Source organism: Plutella xylostella, chromosome 5 (genome assembly GCF_932276165.1).
Source record: "Plutella xylostella chromosome 5, ilPluXylo3.1, whole genome shotgun sequence".
NCBI lineage: Eukaryota > Metazoa > Arthropoda > Insecta > Lepidoptera > Plutellidae > Plutella > Plutella xylostella.
The window spans coordinates 5,799,162-5,818,650 of NC_063985.1; the positions used below are offsets into that span (position 1 = coordinate 5,799,162).

At 39.6% G+C, this 19,489-nt stretch overlaps 2 protein-coding genes across 2 annotated transcripts; one reads left to right on the forward strand and one right to left on the reverse strand.

The window, feature by feature from the left end:
* Positions 1-1,656: 1,656 nt before the first annotated feature.
* On the forward strand, positions 1,657-4,066 carry LOC125491353. Its single transcript, XM_048633069.1, has one exon. The coding sequence runs from the start codon at positions 1,796-1,798 to the stop codon at positions 3,596-3,598; it is 1,803 nt and encodes a 600-aa protein (XP_048489026.1). The 5' UTR covers positions 1,657-1,795; the 3' UTR covers positions 3,599-4,066.
* LOC105385962 (major facilitator superfamily domain-containing protein 12) lies at positions 3,903-18,518 on the reverse strand. Its single transcript, XM_011556431.3, has 10 exons — positions 18,122-18,518; positions 8,376-8,539; positions 7,772-7,855; positions 7,184-7,406; positions 6,639-6,750; positions 6,313-6,539; positions 5,717-5,903; positions 5,248-5,359; positions 4,733-4,883; positions 3,903-4,042 (listed from the first exon to the last, which is right to left on the reverse strand). The coding sequence occupies exons 1-10, from the start codon at positions 18,208-18,210 to the stop codon at positions 3,910-3,912; spliced, it is 1,482 nt and encodes a 493-aa protein (XP_011554733.3). The 5' UTR covers positions 18,211-18,518; the 3' UTR covers positions 3,903-3,909.
* Positions 18,519-19,489: the final 971 nt, after the last annotated feature.

The window sequence follows — 19,489 nt, forward strand, 5'->3', positions numbered from 1 at the left end:
AAGTTGCAACACTATAAAATAGAGTAGTAGAATATGTTGAATATTTCATGGCATCACAACATAGTCCTTGGTTTTCACAAAGTTGTTCTCAGAATAATCAATGTATATAAAGCTGCGTACAGACCGGCCAAACGAACGCCAACGAACGGGTTTCGTTGACCTTCGTTGCTGCAATGTGCCCTGTATTATGTATGATAAATATCTATCGTTTGGCGTTCGTTGGGCGTTCGTTGTGCAGGTCTGTACGCAGCTTAAGTCAATGACTGTAGCGCATTTTATCAACAACGTGGTGCGGGATTTGGTTTCCTGTATTGTCCAAATACCGGCACCACCCCAGTCTTGGCTATTCGTATTTTCCAAAACTGCCTAAGGCTCATGAGGATAGCGCGGCCACGGCAACAACGAAGGTGGCGAAACATTATCGGACGCGGCTGACGGACGCGGATGTCAGCCGCGACTGTTAAGTTTGCGCGGTTTTTCGGGATGGTTCGTGCCAGATCGCTCTAGGACGTCTGAAAGCTGAAGGTCAGCCCAAGGTTACGTCCGCCACTTACGTCCGTTTGAACAGCGTAGTGTTCATTCCTTATCTAGATACCTTTAAGTCGCGGCTTACAGCGGCGTCCGTAAGCCGCGTCAGATATGGATTTGATTGCTTAAATTTGACAATCAAAATCGCAATGCGAAAAAGAGCGAGACATGACAGACCCTTTGATGTGGTCTAAGGACAGATCTTGCAAAGAGTCATACACCTACGAATAATAACGGCCTCCCCGCTGGCTATTCATCACAGAATGCCGCCGCATGCATTGACATAACCACAGAAAACTTATTTTCGTTGACATGAAATCTGACATCTCATGTTGTTGAGCATGTTGAGTTCTTGACGCTAAATAAAATACCGTGCAATCTCCAACACATGTTATTGGCGGAATTGACAGTGTTAGTCACACACAGTCAGAGAGGAGGCGTTTGTTAAAAAAAAAAAAGTTCCTTTTTGGAGAAATAGATGGCGTTGTCTGGGGTTGTACCAACTTTCAAACCCTCAGAACACACTCAGATCACAATATGTTATTCTGTGAGGCTAACGAAATGTGAAAGTGACGTAGGTAGGTAGAATTGTAGTATTATTTTCTCTATGATGTCGATGTCACTGTTGCTTCAGCGTTCAGTGCGATTGTGCGTACAGCCGTTCTTTTCAAGTTTTCTCAGTTTCCTTGTGTTTCTCCTGTATTAATTGAGTTGTAGTTGAGCTATCTGCTCCTCCTCCCTTGATACCTACTGTAGAGTTAGTGCACTTGAGATAGTGACTCTTTTGAGATAGTGACTCTTGTGATAGTGACTGCTATACTGTAATAATGCCTAAGGACTATGGATCATGGTCCCTTGCCAATCTGAAGATAGAGTTACGAAAACGGAATGCCAAACTAACTGGACGGAAATCCGTATTCACAGAATACTTAGCACTATCCCAAGCCACATGCAGTCTGAGCCTCGGAAGGATGGCTCGCGCTACCACCCGACATTTAATCACAACTAGTGAGTTCTTATTCTGAGTTTAGTACTCTTTGCTCTTTGGTACACTGCGTTTTCACGCCATCTATCGGCTTACCCAAAAGCTCAACTGACAGCTGTCAAGGAAAACGGCTCATTGAATTGAGTTCTTGACTGACGTGACGTATTGTTGTGTTGTGAAAAATAATGTTGTTGTGATTATGGTGATCATTTATTTCACAATCAAGTGTTATTGCTAAAAGGGAAAACTTATAACGTATTAAGACCCGGGAAATTCGGCAAAATGAATTTAATAGAACTACCTGAAGATGTTCTAATAATAATTCTGAAAGAACTTGATTACCGTTCACAGTACAATTTAAGTGAAACATGTTCATATTTCCAGCGAATTATGTGCTATAGAGGAATTGTGACAAAATGCGACATATCTCGCAGTACTTTGGCTACCATACACTCCTTTAAACTTGACTTGTTCCATCAAGTCGCGGAAAACTTGCAGGAACTAATATTATGTGCTGTCCCGGATTTGACAAAAACAGCTCTTCAACCAGTTATAAAAAAACTGAAATGCTTGAAGTCTTTGGATGTAACTTACACTAACATCTCCATACTCGATATGGTGGATATCCACAAGTTGTGTTCAACAATAAAGAATCTAAGCATTAACTTCACATTTGGAAAGTCTGCAGTTATCGCTGAACAAACCCTTCTTAAATGCACTAAGATGTTATCTAAGCTGGAAAACCTGAGTTTTGTTGGATCATCCCAGAATTTGATGTTTTCACTTTTACCTCTGTACCTGTTGTCGGAAGCGCAATCTCTCCATGACGTGAAGTTCACGGCCATAGACTGCGACCACACTAGCTACACCCTGCCAGAGTTCAGGGAGATATTTATGTGCTGTAATCTCTCCATATATTTATTTGACTGGCTTGAAAAAAAGACAAACCGTACATATAACTATTATGTATACAATTTTTTGTATTTATTCAAAGACCTTGAAGACTTTGAATTTATTATGATAAAGAGAGATGAAAATTCTAAGACTTGCCAGTTCTATGCTTCAAATGTTTTCAAACCATTTGTGAAAGAACATTTCCCAGAAGAGGACCCAAAAACACCCATCCTACAGGAAAAGATGGAAGACTTTACCCAAAAAAGATTGCTAGGGAATGTTATCATGATGTTCTTTGATAAATCACAAACCACCTTTGATGCAGATTTCTTTGCACATCTCCTCAAACAAATCAAAGAGTATTTTCCTGACCATTACAACTGTCCTGTAAATAAATTGAAGGATATAACTGATGGAAATGAATGGAGTTACATAAATGTGACATCAGCAGCAGATTTGCATCAAAAGACATTGGGTTGTCGCAACTTTAATGAACCAGAGCCACTACTGAAGAAAACAAGGACAGCTGCATCCTCATATGAGCTTCAATTTGATAGCATGATAAAGGACAAACACACCATCAAGCTCAGCATTAATTTTGAATTCATTGTGAACCCTATATCATTGAGCCCTGCAAGTGACTTTTTGAGTAAAGTTACTTTCCTCAGTTTAACTGGTCAAGCTATATACGCCAGTGACTTCTTTAAAGTGCTGTTTCAGGGTGCCCACCGGCTGGAAACACTGAATGTGGAGCCGGCCTCACTGAACCAATGTCTGTGCTCCTCTCTGATAGCCAGATCACTGAAATTCTGCTCCTCATTACGAAACTTCAAACTGGTTGAGAAATGTATTCAGTACAAAACTATGATGGAAGGATTAAGTGAATGTCCATGGCTGGAGAATATTCACCTCTCAGACCACGCCGGGCGGCCGACCGACCTCGGGGATGTCTCCCTGTTGATAGAGAAATGCAGTAATATGTACAGCCTTTACTTACAAGCCCCAATTACAGACAGTACAAGGAAAAAGTTGTTAAAAACAATGAATCAAGCTAAAGTGAAATACAACAGGCCATATCTTAGCATTGAAGTAGATGACACTGGGAGTGGTTGCAGGCGTTATGGGCCATTTATTGATGTTTTTAATCTAAATGTTTTTGGTACATCAGTGTTTAGAAATTCAGTTGATTAATAAGGTAGAGTACCTAATGTTAAGTTTCAGATATTTATATGTACACTGTACCAAAGAATTTATATGAATTAATATATTTCTTCAAATATGTAGTTACCTAATGCATATACATGTACCTTAACATATCTTCATCTAAAACACATCAATAAATTTTATATTCTATATCTAATTAAAACAAAAGTTAGTAAATAATGAATGTATAATGCCTACAATATCTTACATCGATGTCTTATACTCATAATAATTAATATCTCAAGAATGTACAAATTATATCCCAATGTACGTAGGTAGTCGTAGTCAATGTGATAGGTTCATGTTTGTAGTTTCTGTCTGGTCAGCCTGGCGCACCCCAGAGACAGGATGCCGAAGAAGGCGCTCCCCCCGCACGCATATGTCAGCACCCCGCGGTAGTACTGCGGGCAGTCCGCCGCGTCGATACATTTACTGAAACATGGACATTGATACATCTTATTTTGCGTTTTATTTAGTATCTGACCTTTAGGTAGGTTCAGGTTTTCATGGTTTTCGAAAAAGATTAAATTTACTGTTATCTTGCACAAAATGCAATGTCTCTACAGAGTATTGCAAAAAGGGTATATAAAGGCGAAAGGGGGTAACTCAGGGGGTCATTATGAACAACAAAAGTTGTAGAAGATAATTGTGTAGATATTATTATCTAAACCTTAGGTAGGTAGGTACTTTTCTTGGTAATGCAATTTGCTTATGTATCATTATTACACTGTTGCTCTTATACATAATATGATAACGCTGACCTCTCTAGATTGAGACATGACCTATCTAACTAGGCAGCCGCGTTGGACCATAGGTGCCTATGTAATATCTAGCTTCATCATCATCAGCCCCTAGTCATCCACTGCTGGAGGTCTCTCCCAAGCAGCGTCACAACACTTTGTCATCGGCCTTCCTCGTCCAGACTCTACCGGTCACCTGTATAAGGTCAACGGCCTCCCTGGCCTGTTCGTGGTCTCTAGTCGATAACTCGTTAGCCCGACCGGTCATCGGTTCTTCGGCATAATGCCCACTGCCACTTCAGCTTGTCGATTTTAAGAGTTACTTATGTCGGTAACTTTCTGCTACATGCTAAGCTACACCACTAAAGTTAAAAGTGCTTACAAGTTTTCAATGGCGACAACAGCTATGCCGGTGACCAGCTTATCTGCAAACGTGACGATGGAGTAGATGGCAGCACCCTGGTGGCTGTGGGGGCCGATCATGTTCGCCGTCACGCACAGACTGGACACCAGGGTTATGGAACTACCCGCTCCTGGAATAGGTAGGTACATAGTAACATGGGTCAATGTTTATTTCGACTAGGAGACTTGCCTTCGTCGAGTGATAGCCTAGGCCTATGTAGGTAACTCCTCCTAACTGATAATCAATAATCTAGGTAGCTATATGATTGATTAACCTGCAGACATCGTTATCTAAGTACTTATTCAGTTCAGATAATTGATATCTAGTCTAGTTACTTAGTAATACAATTTCCACATATTTGACTATTGGTAAGTCAGGTAAGTACTTAAAATAATGTTACAATGTCGTTGCGATTATCGCAGCCACCTGCGTTGACTTGATTAAATTTTACGTGCTTTTGAGTAAGTTTATCATGTTATCAATAATTATCTTACCTATGAGAGCAGCAACTAAATAAATCTGCACTATGCTGGCGGTGGGGTCAATAGCAATAGCTATCCACATGGAACTGATGAGGCTCAAGCAACTCCCCAACAAGTATGATACCTGGAAAAATAAAAATAAGTTATCATCATCAGCCAAAAACGTCATCTCTACACTCCATCTTCGGCGTTCTAACCATTCCACCTGTAAAAAACGTCATAAATAAATTCGTAGTAATTAGGTATATACTTATAGGTAGTTTAAAAGCTGTTTAGCTTATGCCGAGTTGTACAGAACTGCTAATGTCGGCATTAAATCTATATCTGCTACTGTCTATACCTACCGTCGAAGCAAGGCAGTAATTCATTAGCTTAAAATTCATTTGTGCAACTGATTGTAGATAGATACCTAAGTATAATTTACCAACCCCCCTACCTACCTAAGTACTTAACCGTGAATAATAGGTATGTCCTGCTTTACCTGATTACTGCAATTGCTAATATTGCTCTTCAGCACAAGAGATGAGAAGAACGAGGAGATGTACAGCACCAGCGGCACGCTCGCGACCAGCTCGGAGCCCGCACTGGGGTTGAAGGCCAGCCTCTCTTCTAGGAACAAGGGGACGTAAACTAGACTTAATGCCCAGTAGAGCCGGGAGAACACGTATCTGGAAATTGATAAACAAAGGCATAGTTAGAACGACGCGGACTTGGTGTATACCGGTATACCTACTTATTTTCTTATTTCACATGCATGCATCCAAATGCTGAAAAAAGCGTAAATTAATAATTAAACATAGCCATGTCTATTGGTCGATATTACAAGAGCAAAAGAGTGTCGGTGGGTATTTGTTTAGTACCATACCATATCTCAGTTTGACTTTTTGTCTCATGCTAACTATATGAAACAAACTTATAGATAGGTAACTAATAATTGGCCTTCTGTAGTTTATTGTTCTAATTATTCCCTAACATCTTGTGGTCTGGCAACTGGTGCAAAGGGCTCGAGTTTCGTTACGTTTTCAGGTAAATATGTACAAGGTCTTCCCTCGAGAACTAAGTTATTGTATTACTTACAATAAACTAGCTTGATACAGCAGCGGCATTTTCAAAAAATGCATAATCTTCGTCTTTGGTGGTAGAGTCTTGCCATCGCCCGCTTCGGGGTTGGCTATTAGTGCAGATGACCCATTTAGGTTCGTTTGACCGTTCAGTTTTTCTTCTTTTGAGCTTCTCAGTCTGAAGAATGTATGGAACAAGATAAACGCTGTGATTCCCAGCGTTGTTATTATCAGGGACACATCCTGAAAACACAACAATAAATTACTTACTCACATGAAATCGGTTCGTTCTTAAATTGGCATGTGAGTGTGAAATCTGATAGGAAAGAAAATAGATGTTACCCTGAACTTGTAGTCGTCTTTTGGTCCGATAAAGGTGCTGTAATTAGTTGCTCTTAAAACCGCCCATGTTATCAAATACACGCCAATACTTGATATCACTGAGGCCATGTATCTGTAATAGAAAGAAATAGAGCTTATTGAAACTGATGTCTTTATCCAAGGCAGAGTGTAGTTGCGCTCTTTGCCTATGTCCATTGTCCAACTGTTGATGATTACGGGCTGATGATGAACCAGATTCAAATCGGAGTCCGTAGCTTCGTCTAAACTTATCTAAATAATAAAATTAGACTTTACTTGGTAATTTGTTAAACCCCCCTTTTTTGACAGTGTAAGGCCCGGGTCTCCTATTACGCGCCGTAGATTGCGTCCAGCGTCACGCCGTAGGCCGCGTCACGATCCTCACTACATCTACGCGCCAACGTCGGCGTGTGAGGGAGACCGCATCAGTACATTTCTATAGTGAGCATCGTGACGCGGCCTACGGCGTGACGCTGGACGCGACCTGCGGCGTAAATAGGAGACCCAGGCCTAAACAACACACTAACCGTATCGACGTCAACTCATTCCTCACGTGCGAAGACTCCGATATAGCGGGTATCATGGCCAGGTGGGAGATCTGCACGATGGCCCAGCCGACCTGGAAGCACACGATCAGCGAGCCGTAGTACAGCGGCATCCACCAGGACAGGTACTCGGCCTCCACGCCGGGGTAGCAGCCCCAGCAGCGCACGAAGAGGAGGGGAAATGTGCATGTTACTAGCACGCAACCTGGAATTCGAGACGGGTTAAGGGATAAGTAAAGTAGGTAGGTATAAATAAACGAATAATTGTGGATTTTTATTATAATAATTATCATCTGCCTTTCATCCACCGCAGGCGCTGCATGGTCAAAGAAAGAATCTCCGAATCACCTCATGTCGGCTTACAGTCACTACCGGCAACCTTTTTAAGGTCGTCGGTCTAACGGGCTAATTGTCTTCAGTACATCCTAGTCAGCGTTGTTCTATTATCATCATCAGCCTATAGCAGTCCACTGCTGAACGTAGGCCTCTCCCAAGCTCGCCATCGGATCGACGAGTAGGTATAGATTTTCTAATACGTTATGAGTCTAATAAATCGTTTAAAAACCTTACCTGAAAGATGCCATGACTTCTTATTGCTATATCTATCAGCTAGTACTCCAACAATTGGAGTCGCTATAGCATCAACCACCTGACCTGAAACAGAAATTATGGGACTTAAAAAAATATCCTGTCTATTGACTTGAAACAAGGAGCTTGATTGGTCACCAGCTGGCACACGGCAACTTAAGGGTGTAATGTTACCACGTGCCATTTTTTTACAATAAACTAATTGTAGCCCAGTGCCACACGCGAGGTTGAAAGAGCACACCCTTTTCTGCCATCTGGTCATTGTTATGGATGACCCCACTCTCATCTGCCATAGGATTAACAATGATGTATGTATATAATATTTCATACTAGAAGATTATTTTTCTTTATATGTATTTGACAAAGTGTAGACAACAGTTGTTGTAAGTTCTACCTACCTATTATAAATCGATTACTATTATAATAAATATACACTCGCGAGCAATGAAAATGTTAGACATGGAACGGAAATGGCAGGTGGAATTTTTTCATCGCTCGTATTATATGTGTAAATTGTGCTGATTTTTTTAAAAACAATTTGCCCTACATATGCTTCCTATCCTGCCCAGGTCTCTGATAAGCTCACCTAACAGCAGCATGGCGCCGGACAGGGCGGCCCGCATGCCCAGCACGGCCTGGAAGAACAGCATCATGTAGGAGAACCACATGGCGGCGCACAGGTCGTTGTACACGTGCCCGAGACCGAACACCACGTTCTGACTCACCCTCCATCGCCGGCGGAGAGGCTGGCTGGAAATAAAAACGAAGGAGGTTGAGAAAAAAGAAAAAGTGAGGGGTGAAAATTTTGCGAGGGCGTAGAATAAGGTTTGTTATGTTTATCAGTGTTTTTTTAGTGCATCTGGCCACCTGAACTTGTAACGTAGCGTTACGAAACGCCTTAATCTTAGTACCTTATTATACCTATTCTAACTTATAATAAATAAAACCTAAAACCTAATTTTAATAAACCTAATAAATAAACATACTTTAATTAAGTGATCTAGTTCTATTACGATAAGTGATAATAAAAGTGTAGGTTCTAAAGTACGTTCTCACCGACAAACCGTTTCCAATTATAAGTAGCGAATAGTTTCGTCCACTCGCGACGTCACCCTTTGTTCACCTTAGATCTAGCGATAAGCGACCGGCCGACTACGGGAGGGGCGCATTGATTTGCACGGCGATCAGTCTCTGCTCACCGCTCTGGCAACTAGCCGCTCATAATAAATATCATACGTACCTTGTCTGCGAGTACCTAACTCGTCAAATCTAGACGTTAATATTTTTTATAATTCCTCAAATAAGTGTTTATACGTTGTTCCCATCTGGGTAAGTTGTGCAAACCTTCTTATGTTAGTAATTAGCTGTGTATCATTGTGTTTAATGCTGTGCATTTTTAAATATAAAACCGTTGACCTTTTGTCATTGAAAATAACCGTTGGTTAAATTAGTGCCTTGCCTTTTGCTTATTACAGTGCTTGTTTTCTATTTCTTGTATGAATGCATACCTAAGTATGCACTGGATCTAGTGATTTAATGAACTATGAGAATAGTCTTAATCTCGTAGTTGCATATATTTTAGTTACATTGTAAATTATCTTACCTAACTTAATCATTCATCAATCATCATGTACTTTACATTACTGTTCATAACGCCACCTTTATTCCTTTTGCCTTTGGAAAAGCTAAGCAGTATTTCTAGACTTCCCGTACGAACCTAAGGCTAACTTGCCATCCGTATCGCTGCTGGAATCTAATCGCTTCCTTGCTCTGCGATTCCAGGAACAACTACCGGACCGATTAAACCGGCCAATCTAGTTCCGGACCACGGAAGACTCACCCTGGGCGACTGTCCCGGGCTTCCCCTCCCGCTACCTGAGTAGCTGACCTCGTCGGATCCCTCGACCCCGACGTGGACCTAGACCTGGAGCTGCACCTGGACCTGGACCTGCACTTCGACAGGAAGCCAAGGAGAGTGCGGTATTTCTAGACCGAAGCAGTGCGCGTGTGACACCCTTGACCTTGGCCTAACCGACGACCTATCTACCTACTTATTTAAAATAAATCTTTTTAAACTAAATTATGTTCGTCCTTTTATTTCCTCACCTGTAGGATTTATTTAGGCGACAATGGCGCCCATAGACGTGGTTTTAAGGTCAAGAGGGTCATACCGTACTGCGTAGGTATACTCTTAGTTATTCATGGTGTTGGATTTCATTGGTGTGCTGTTATTTTATTTTGTTGTTTCTCAACTAGTGTACCCCTACGAAAACCCTAGTTTCATTTCCTTGGTTTAATCGTTTTTACGCCGTTTTTTTAAAGTACCACAAAATTTACTTTTATTATGGTATGTTTGTTTCGGCACACTAGTTGAGATATATGTTGTTTCGCCTGTCTTTGCCTGTCCATTATATTTTTTTGTGATTTTTCCTTTTTTATTTTTTTTTCCTTATTGCACTATTACTACACTCGTCGTGGTGTACTATTATTGTTTTTTTTTCTTTTCTAAAAAAAAAAAAATACAATAATAGCTGGTTTTTGTACATATACTTTAAAGTTTTTTTTTTCTTCTTTATATTGTGTATTTTATAGGTACATATTTTGTAGAGCGGTTTGTACCGTAATTTTTTTCCTGCTGTTTTCTGTTTTTTTTGGGTGTTCTGTTTGTTTTCTTTTTGTGTTTTGATTGTGTTCTCATATATATACTTTTTTGTTCTCCTTTTTATATTGTGTATTATAAATATTTGTTCATTGGTTTTGCACAACATACCTAGTTACTGCTTATAAATTTTTTTCTTACGCTAGAACTAAAAGGTCCCTACTGGATAATATGGCTTATCCTATAAAATTTTTACTCTTACAAAAGTCGGAATTAATGTATGAGGTTGCTATACGTGGTGAAGATCCATCCGATAAAGTAGAGAGTTTACGCAAACAAGTTACCAAATTAACTCAATTATATCCACCTGATGATATTCTTGATTCGGTTTATAGTTTTGAGGATGACGTTAAGGGTTTACAAGAAACTCTTGCTAAAATAAAAACGAATATCGAGTCCTTGAACATAAATTATGTTGAATCGCTACTCAATAGAACTAGATCACTATTAAATCACGTGTTTTATAGATTACAGCGAATAGAGAAACCGAACTTATCTGAACAAAAGAATATAATAAGTAGTGTTCTTAAAACCTACGAGAAATGTTTTTCTGCCTTCTCACTTTTATCACAGAAAACTGTTAGTGAGCCAAACACTATGCAAGACACTGCCGCGTCAAATGAGGATATAGTTGCTAGTAAACTTGATCAATCTGATCTTAAAATCTCCGTGACCTGTGATCGTGGAGTTTCTAATGACCTCAAACAATTGAAATATGATGGAAAAACCTGTGTCCGTTCTTTCATTCAAAGACTCGAAGAGTTCCGTGAGTCGAAAAACATCTCGGAGTCAAAAATGCTAGCCTCTGCGGTTGATATTTTAACTGGCGATGCATTACACTGGTATCGTAGTGTCAAAAGTAAAATACATGACTGGAACACTCTAGTTTCACGTCTCAAAGCTGATTTTGATATACTAGACTATGATTATCGTATGTCTTCTGAAATACGGGATCGAACCCAAGGGGATGGTGAATCTATCACTATCTATTTATCAATAATGGAAGGCATGTTTTCGCGTCTTAGCAATCCCTTGAGCGATGAAGATAAATTAGAAATAATTTTACACAACATTCGTCCATGTTACTCGACAATAATTGCTGCGAGCCCTTCTTTAAAGTCTGTGGATGACTTAAGGGTTATTTGTCGGAATTATGAACATATTAAGGTTCGCTCCGATAATTATAGGGAACCACCTTCTGTGAGCTCTAAAACGTTAGCGCCTGAGTTTGCCTATCAGTCTCAACATAAAAAATATAATAATACACAGAGCAAACAATATTTTAACAAATCTAAGCCTTTCCAATCTTTCAAACCTGAATCTAGTCCGGTTTTCGAGGTTCAAGCCGCTGAAACTGCTGCGGTGTCTAAACCTGAGAAGTATTGCCAGCGTTGTCGCGTCAACACTCACTCAATGAAGGAATGTACGGCTGAACGTACAATCTTCTGCTTCAAATGTGGTATGAAGGACGTACGTCTACCTGAATGCCCTAAATGCAACGGGTCAAAAAACTAAATAATGAAAATTGTGGAAAACCAGCAGCTATTTATTTTGATATCTCGGAATGGAATAAATGGCTGTTGACCATTAAGAGTTTCTTTACAACTCATTCTATTTCCCCAATTTTCAATTCAAAACCGAGTGAAGACCCACGTCCCTATGTCAAAATACGAATCAACAATACTGATGATCTTGATATGTACGGTTTGCTTGATTCTGGCTCATCTGTTACAATCCTTGGTAGGGATTCTCACAAGCGTCTTCTTCAATATGATTTGACTATGTGTACTGATGACATAATCACAGTTACTGCTGCAGGTGGTCAGAAGATAACCTCACTAGGTTTTATGCTTCTGCCGGTTTCATTTGAGGAAAAGTTTTCTCTCATAAAAGCTCACATTGTTCCCGAGATCGATACTACTCTTATACTAGGTATAGATTTCTGGACTCAATTTGACTTGTGCCCGAAGTACCTCTCAAACTCTGAGAACTTGTTTCAGACTGATCCTGGCTTGTCAGAAATCTCTTCTGAAGTTCATCTTCATGCGTACGATAACCTCGATAGTGCCCAAAAACAGATAGCTGACGATGTTTTGGAGCAATTTAAAGATATATCCTTTGGTGAGAAAGGCTTAGGTAGAACTCAGTTGATCACTCACAAAATCAACACCGGTGATGCGGAGCCTATCAGACAGCGATACTATCGTATGTCTCCGGAGAAGCAACGCATCATTACGGAACAAGTTGATGAGATGCTTGCATTGGACGTGGTCGAACCTTGTGAAAGTCCTTGGTCTTCACCCGTCTTGGTTGTTGGCAAGAAGGATGGTAAACCTCGCTTTTGCCTCGATAGTCGGAAACTTAATGCTGTCACCAAGAAGGACGCTTATAATCTTCCTTATGTAAGTGAGATCTTGGACAACCTGAAAGATGCTAGATACCTCTCTAGCATTGATTTATCTAAATCGTTTTGGCAAATTTTGATAAATGAGCCAGATCGCGAAAAGACAGCATTTTACGTGCCTGGGCGTGGTAGCCTCATGTTCAAAGTAACAGCCTTTGGACTTACTAACGCTCCAGCTACACAGCAAAGACTTGTGGATATGTTGTTTGGTCCCGAGTTTGAACTAAAAGTCTTCGCTTATTTAGATGATTTTATCATCATAAGTAAAACCTTTGAAGAGCACGTATCTTTGCTTCAACGCGTGCTCGATAAACTGCGCTCAGCTAACCTTACTGTGAACCTTGATAAGTGTCAGTTTTTTCGTAGCAAACTTCGTTATCTTGGCTACATTGTCGATGCTCAGGGCCTTCGTACTGATCCAGAGAAAGTTGAGGCTATACTGAATTATCCTACTCCAACAACTAGGAAAGAGGTAAAACGCTTCCTCGGTACCGCGTCTTGGTACAGGCGTTTTATCCCGCATTTCAGTACGGTTGCTGGTCCACTTAACAGCCTGACATCGACGAAAAAGAACTCGCCTCCTTTTCAGTGGACTCCTGAAGCTGATAAAGCTTTCTTGGAGCTCAAATCCCGGCTGGTCCAAGCACCTGTCTTGGCCTGCCCTAACTTTGACTATCCTTTTGAGGTTCACACTGATGCCAGTAACTTTGGGATCGGCGCGATGATGGCTCAGACCATTGATGGTGTCGAACACCCAGTTGCCTACATGAGTCGTAGTCTCAACAAAGCAGAAAGAAACTACAGCACAACAGAACGAGAGGCCCTTGCTGTGCTTACCGCTTTAGAACATTGGCGTTGCTACTTGGAAAATGGTAGTACCTTCAGTATTTTCACAGATCACGCGGCACTTAAGTGGTTTCTTTCTCTTTCGAATCCTACTGGGCGTCTCGCTAGGTGGGGTGTCCGTCTTTCCTCGTTTAACTTCGAGATCAAACACCGTCGTGGCAAAGACAACGTGGTCCCTGACGCTCTTTCAAGAGCCTTTCCTACAGATGCCATTACCAGCAGTAGTAATGATGTAGTTTCTTCTCCCCCTACTACAAAAGACCCCTGGTATCTTAAAATCTATAAAGGCTGTCAAGAATCTCCCATCAGTTTCCCTAACTATAGAGTGGAAAATAATACCTTGTACAGGCATATGAAAAACAAAATTGTTTTAACCTCGGAATTTGACTGGAAGCAGGTTGTTCCTTTAGAACAGCGAGAGAATGTCCTTAACGAATGTCATTCAGAACCTATAGCTGGACATTTCGGCGTGTTTAAGACATATAAACGCTTAGCACTTCGTTTTTATTGGCCTGGCATGTATGCTGATGTGGTTGGTTTTATCTCTCGGTGTGACACCTGTCTTGCATACAAACTGCCTACTCATGGCACCTTAGGTAAAATGGGCAGGCCTAAGGATGTTTCTAGACCTTTTCAGGTACTCTCTATCGATCTGGTTGGACCCCTACCTAATACTCGGAAACAGAACAACTACATCTTTGTTGTGACTTGCTGTTTTTCCAAGTATTGTTTTATATTCCCACTCCGTAGAGCTACTGCGGATTTAGTGACCAAGCATTTGGAAAATGATGTTTTCCTAGTACATGGTATACCTCAAACTGTTGTCCTGGATAATGGCTGTCAGTTCATTAGCCATGAGCTTGACAGGCTGTTCAAAAAATATAAAGTGCCTAATGTACATTTTACCCCTAAATATACCCCACAAGTAAACACTGTGGAGAGATATAACAAAACTATTGTTACTGCTGTGTCTACTTTTGTAAACAATGATCACAGAACATGGGATTTGAATTTACCTCAAATTCAGTTTGCCATCAATAATTCGGTGAACGAAACTACCGGGTACTCTCCTGCATTCTTGGTGCATGGCCGTGAATTGGTAACCTGCGGGTCACATTATTTGGAGAATGATGACTCAAAGGACATGGTTTTTCTTCCAAGAGATGCTTACGCTGAGAACTTAGGTCACTTGGCTGGTATTTTTGATGAAGTTCAAGCTGCACTATGGCAAGCCCATGCTAAGAATAGTCAGCGATACAACTTACGTCGTAAAGATGCTGAATTTAACGTAGGGGATATCGTGTGGAAGCGCTGTTACTTCCAAAGTGACAAAGACGCTTATTTTGCTAAGAAGTTGGCCCCCAAGTATCAAAAATGTCGCGTAAAACATAAGCGCTCACCATTAGTTTATATCCTCGAGGATATGAATGGTCGGGATTTAGGTCTTTGGCATATTAAAGACCTAAAAATTGTAAATACTCGGCTAAGAGAATAATATTTTTAGATTAGCAGTTAGATTTTTTTCTTGTGTCATACTTGTTGTATTTATTGAAAGTATGACATAAATTGTATAGATTTTGCATATAAAAAAAAAAACTTAAAAATATTATTAGTAATCATTGTAAATAGTTGTAAATAGATCATTATTTTTATTTTTTAGTTTAGCTGTCTATTTATCGTATTTTACTGAGGTAAAATACTCTTGTAGGTGAGGGGGTAATGTAACGTAGCGTTACGAAACGCCTTAATCTTAGTACCTTATTATACCTATTCTAACTTATAATAAATAAAACCTAAAACCTAATTTTAATAAACCTAATAAATAAACATACTTTAATTAAGTGATCTAGTTCTATTACGATAAGTGATAATAAAAGTGTAGGTTCTAAAGTACGTTCTCACCGACAAACCGTTTCCAATTATAAGTAGCGAATAGTTTCGTCCACTCGCGACGTCACCCTTTGTTCACCTTAGATCTAGCGATAAGCGACCGGCCGACTACGGGAGGGGCGCATTGATTTGCACGGCGATCAGTCTCTGCTCACCGCTCTGGCAACTAGCCGCTCATAATAAATATCATACGTACCTTGTCTGCGAGTACCTAACTCGTCAAATCTAGACGTTAATATTTTTTATAATTCCTCAAATAAGTGTTTATACGTTGTTCCCATCTGGGTAAGTTGTGCAAACCTTCTTATGTTAGTAATTAGCTGTGTATCATTGTGTTTAATGCTGTGCATTTTTAAATATAAAACCGTTGACCTTTTGTCATTGAAAATAACCGTTGGTTAAATTAGTGCCTTGCCTTTTGCTTATTACAGTGCTTGTTTTCTATTTCTTGTATGAATGCATACCTAAGTATGCACTGGATCTAGTGATTTAATGAACTATGAGAATAGTCTTAATCTCGTAGTTGCATATATTTTAGTTACATTGTAAATTATCTTACCTAACTTAATCATTCATCAATCATCATGTACTTTACATTACTGTTCATAACGCCACCTTTATTCCTTTTGCCTTTGGAAAAGCTAAGCAGTATTTCTAGACTTCCCGTACGAACCTAAGGCTAACTTGCCATCCGTATCGCTGCTGGAATCTAATCGCTTCCTTGCTCTGCGATTCCAGGAACAACTACCGGACCGATTAAACCGGCCAATCTAGTTCCGGACCACGGAAGACTCACCCTGGGCGACTGTCCCGGGCTTCCCCTCCCGCTACCTGAGTAGCTGACCTCGTCGGATCCCTCGACCCCGACGTGGACCTAGACCTGGAGCTGCACCTGGACCTGGACCTGCACTTCGACAGGAAGCCAAGGAGAGTGCGGTATTTCTAGACCGAAGCAGTGCGCGTGTGACACCCTTGACCTTGGCCTAACCGACGACCTATCTACCTACTTATTTAAAATAAATCTTTTTAAACTAAATTATGTTCGTCCTTTTATTTCCTCACCTGTAGGATTTATTTAGGCGACAAACTGTGTGGTGCGCGTGTTTTAAAAAAAGAGTTCGAATGTTAGCAACTTAGCAATGCAAACTTACTTATATGAATCAAGGCGGATGCCTAATTTTAAGAAGATAAAAACTTTACACCGGTAGGTAGGTAGGTAGGTACTTATTAGAACAATAAAGTGAACAGGAAACCTTCATTAGCCATTATTGTCTAATCTCAAAATTGGTATTACCTAGTTAGAGATGTTACCAATTTACAATTTTCTTCACGTTGAAGCTTAAGTGGCATGGCGTGTCCCAGAGACCACCCATATGAATACCACGCGATAGGTACAGGTACATAGTTACTAAGATAAATGTGGGAAAAGCTACGCTGGTATTTAAAAGTAAAGTAGGTAGTCGTGCTGATTTATTTATGAAGTAAATACTTTTATGTAGGTATATTTTGCCATTATCCCAAAATCAATGATACCTACTCATTGTACCTAACGTAGGTACCTAGTCATTGTACTTACCTAACGTAGGCATAGGTATATATACCTATACTAGTTATCCTCACATAGCACAGGAGCACCCACCTATTAGACCTAACATTCCAACCGGCATGAAATAAAAATGTAGTCAATTACTTTTCAGAATTGCAAATCGCTGTGTAGGAGGCAAACCAAATTGTCTAACGAGGAATTATTGCGATAGGTAGCCTAATGTAGGATATTACCATAGGATCCTACATCTAGTTAGACTCTTATAATCCGTTACCATCAAATCACATAGCAATATAACTCAAACTTATTATACCACGCTATGTAAGTAAAAATTACTCCATTGCGGGGTAGGCAAACTTGCATTGTTGCCTCCACTTTTCCTAAGCCAAAAGGGAGTGACTTAGCTCATCATTCTGAACAACACTTATTCTTCTATGACTTGTGGAAATTTGTGGAAAGTATTAGTAGATTTAAGGAGACATCTGAAGTATAAGTGAGCTGATACAAAGGTTGAGGTGATTCTCATAATATCTGGTTGGTTTCTTCATTACCATACCAAAATACCTACCAATACAGTGAGAACTGACCACAAAGAATTAAATTAAAATTTGTACAAACCATGAATACCTAAATTTCGAGAGCATAATAGGTAGAGACTGTATTTATTAAGATACCTTTTCTTAAACCTTATTTTACACTTTAAATTTTAACCACTAGGTTTGCGTTATTATAGGTAAAAACTTAACAAGCACATGTTGTCAACATGGCAGCTAAGTATACATAAAACTACATAAAATTATGTCAAGATACCATAATCTACTCGTATTTCTGTTATCGGTATATGTAGGTGTCATAGAATTATCATAGCTAGTACTTAAAAGGCACTTATTATTTCTTCACTTGCTTCCGTAGATATAATTATATATGTATTTATGTTTACGATATAAATGATTATGTGCAATTAAATTCTATAAAAAAGAACTGTACCTTAAGTCAATTTCAGTTGCAACTTCTGCATTTTCCGAAATTTTTTCCGTAGTTTCCGTAGCACCGTATTTTATAATATTAGCACTCATTATTTAATTAAATCCAATCACTATTTTACACCACCACCACGAAAACAAAACAATACTACGGACCAATTCAGATAAGATATAAATTCTATATTTGAATTTCCCTGGAGTATTTTTTCTTTTTTCGAACTCGCGGCTCGTTAGTTAACATGTGACGTTGTGACGGCCAGTACACTCTGTGCGGTTTCCATTATGGAAGGGGATTGAACGATCGAATGAGTAGCTCTCCAATTAGGCTAGTCCTTTACTAGACTATATGACGAAGTGACTATCCTTTATGACCTATTTTCATCTGCAAGTCTTATAGGCTCGAGTAGATAATTATTTAGATTACTACTGGACGTTGAAGATAGAATCTCTAGAGCTTTTACCCTTCATAGAGCTTTCGTCATCGTAAGCGGTTATGTTGTAGCATTAGATAAATTCAATAATGTTTATACGTAGGTCTTGCTTATTATTACCCAAGATATACCTAAGCCAAATTAAATGGACAAAGGGCTAGAAATTTACTGTAGATACCCAAATATATAACATAGCACTAACAACCAATTCGCAATTATACAGCCTATTCCGAAAAACGTACAGTTTATTTTGCGTTGGCTCACTAGTGTGGGGTATGTGAACCTATTACCGGCGCGACATGTCTTCGGCTTCCTACAGTATTGGGTTTCCACCCGCGGTTCATGCCTCAGTGGACTACGGACCGGTTCGGGGTTTAAAATCCCACTATCGTAAGATTTTCTGATGTGGAAAAAGAGGTCATTGTTATCACTAGTAGTTTTGGTTTTGTCAATGTTACATTGTTAGCAATCACACCGACTGACATAATGATCATAAGTACATTAGTACATAGATACAATACACTCTTTTTTGCACTCTACTCAAAATCTCTGTTGCCTGTGCTGGGGTTTTCACCTTTTATTATAAAATTTATAATTAATTTAAGTAATTTAATATAATGTAACTTATTTATTAACTCACCTGTTCCGGAATTTCAATAGTTTTAGCGGTATCTTTAAAACTTTAGACATGTGTAGTTAATGGTGTAGAAAAAAATACTTAAGTATAAAAGTATAATGTACGTGCTCTATATAGACATAGAACCTTGCTTTAAACTGTCCTGCGGTGTGTAACTGTGTACTAATTCTAAATATTTCCATAAGAATAGCGTAGCAAACTGTAAGGCCAAAGTATCATAAGCCTAATATGAACAAGAATGATTTAGGCCTTTACACATAATTCGTTGCGGATGATGACATTTGTTTGAAAGTTTTTTTTAGAT

Excerpts from the sequence above, each read along its gene's own strand:
- LOC125491353 (XM_048633069.1), top strand. The coding sequence starts at position 1,796 with ATGAATTTAATAGAACTACCTGAAGATGTTCTAATAATAATTCTGAAA.
- LOC105385962 (XM_011556431.3), bottom strand. The coding sequence starts at position 18,210 with ATGAGTGCTAATATTATAAAATACGGTGCTACGGAAACTACGGAAAAA. Across the intron at positions 7,407-7,771 it reads GAAGTCATGGCATCTTTCAG|GTTGCGTGCTAGTAACATGC; the intron begins GTAAGGTTTTTA and ends CTCGAATTCCAG. Across the intron at positions 4,043-4,732 it reads GTTGTCGCCATTGAAAACTT|TAAATGTATCGACGCGGCGG; the intron begins GTAAGCACTTTT and ends TCCATGTTTCAG.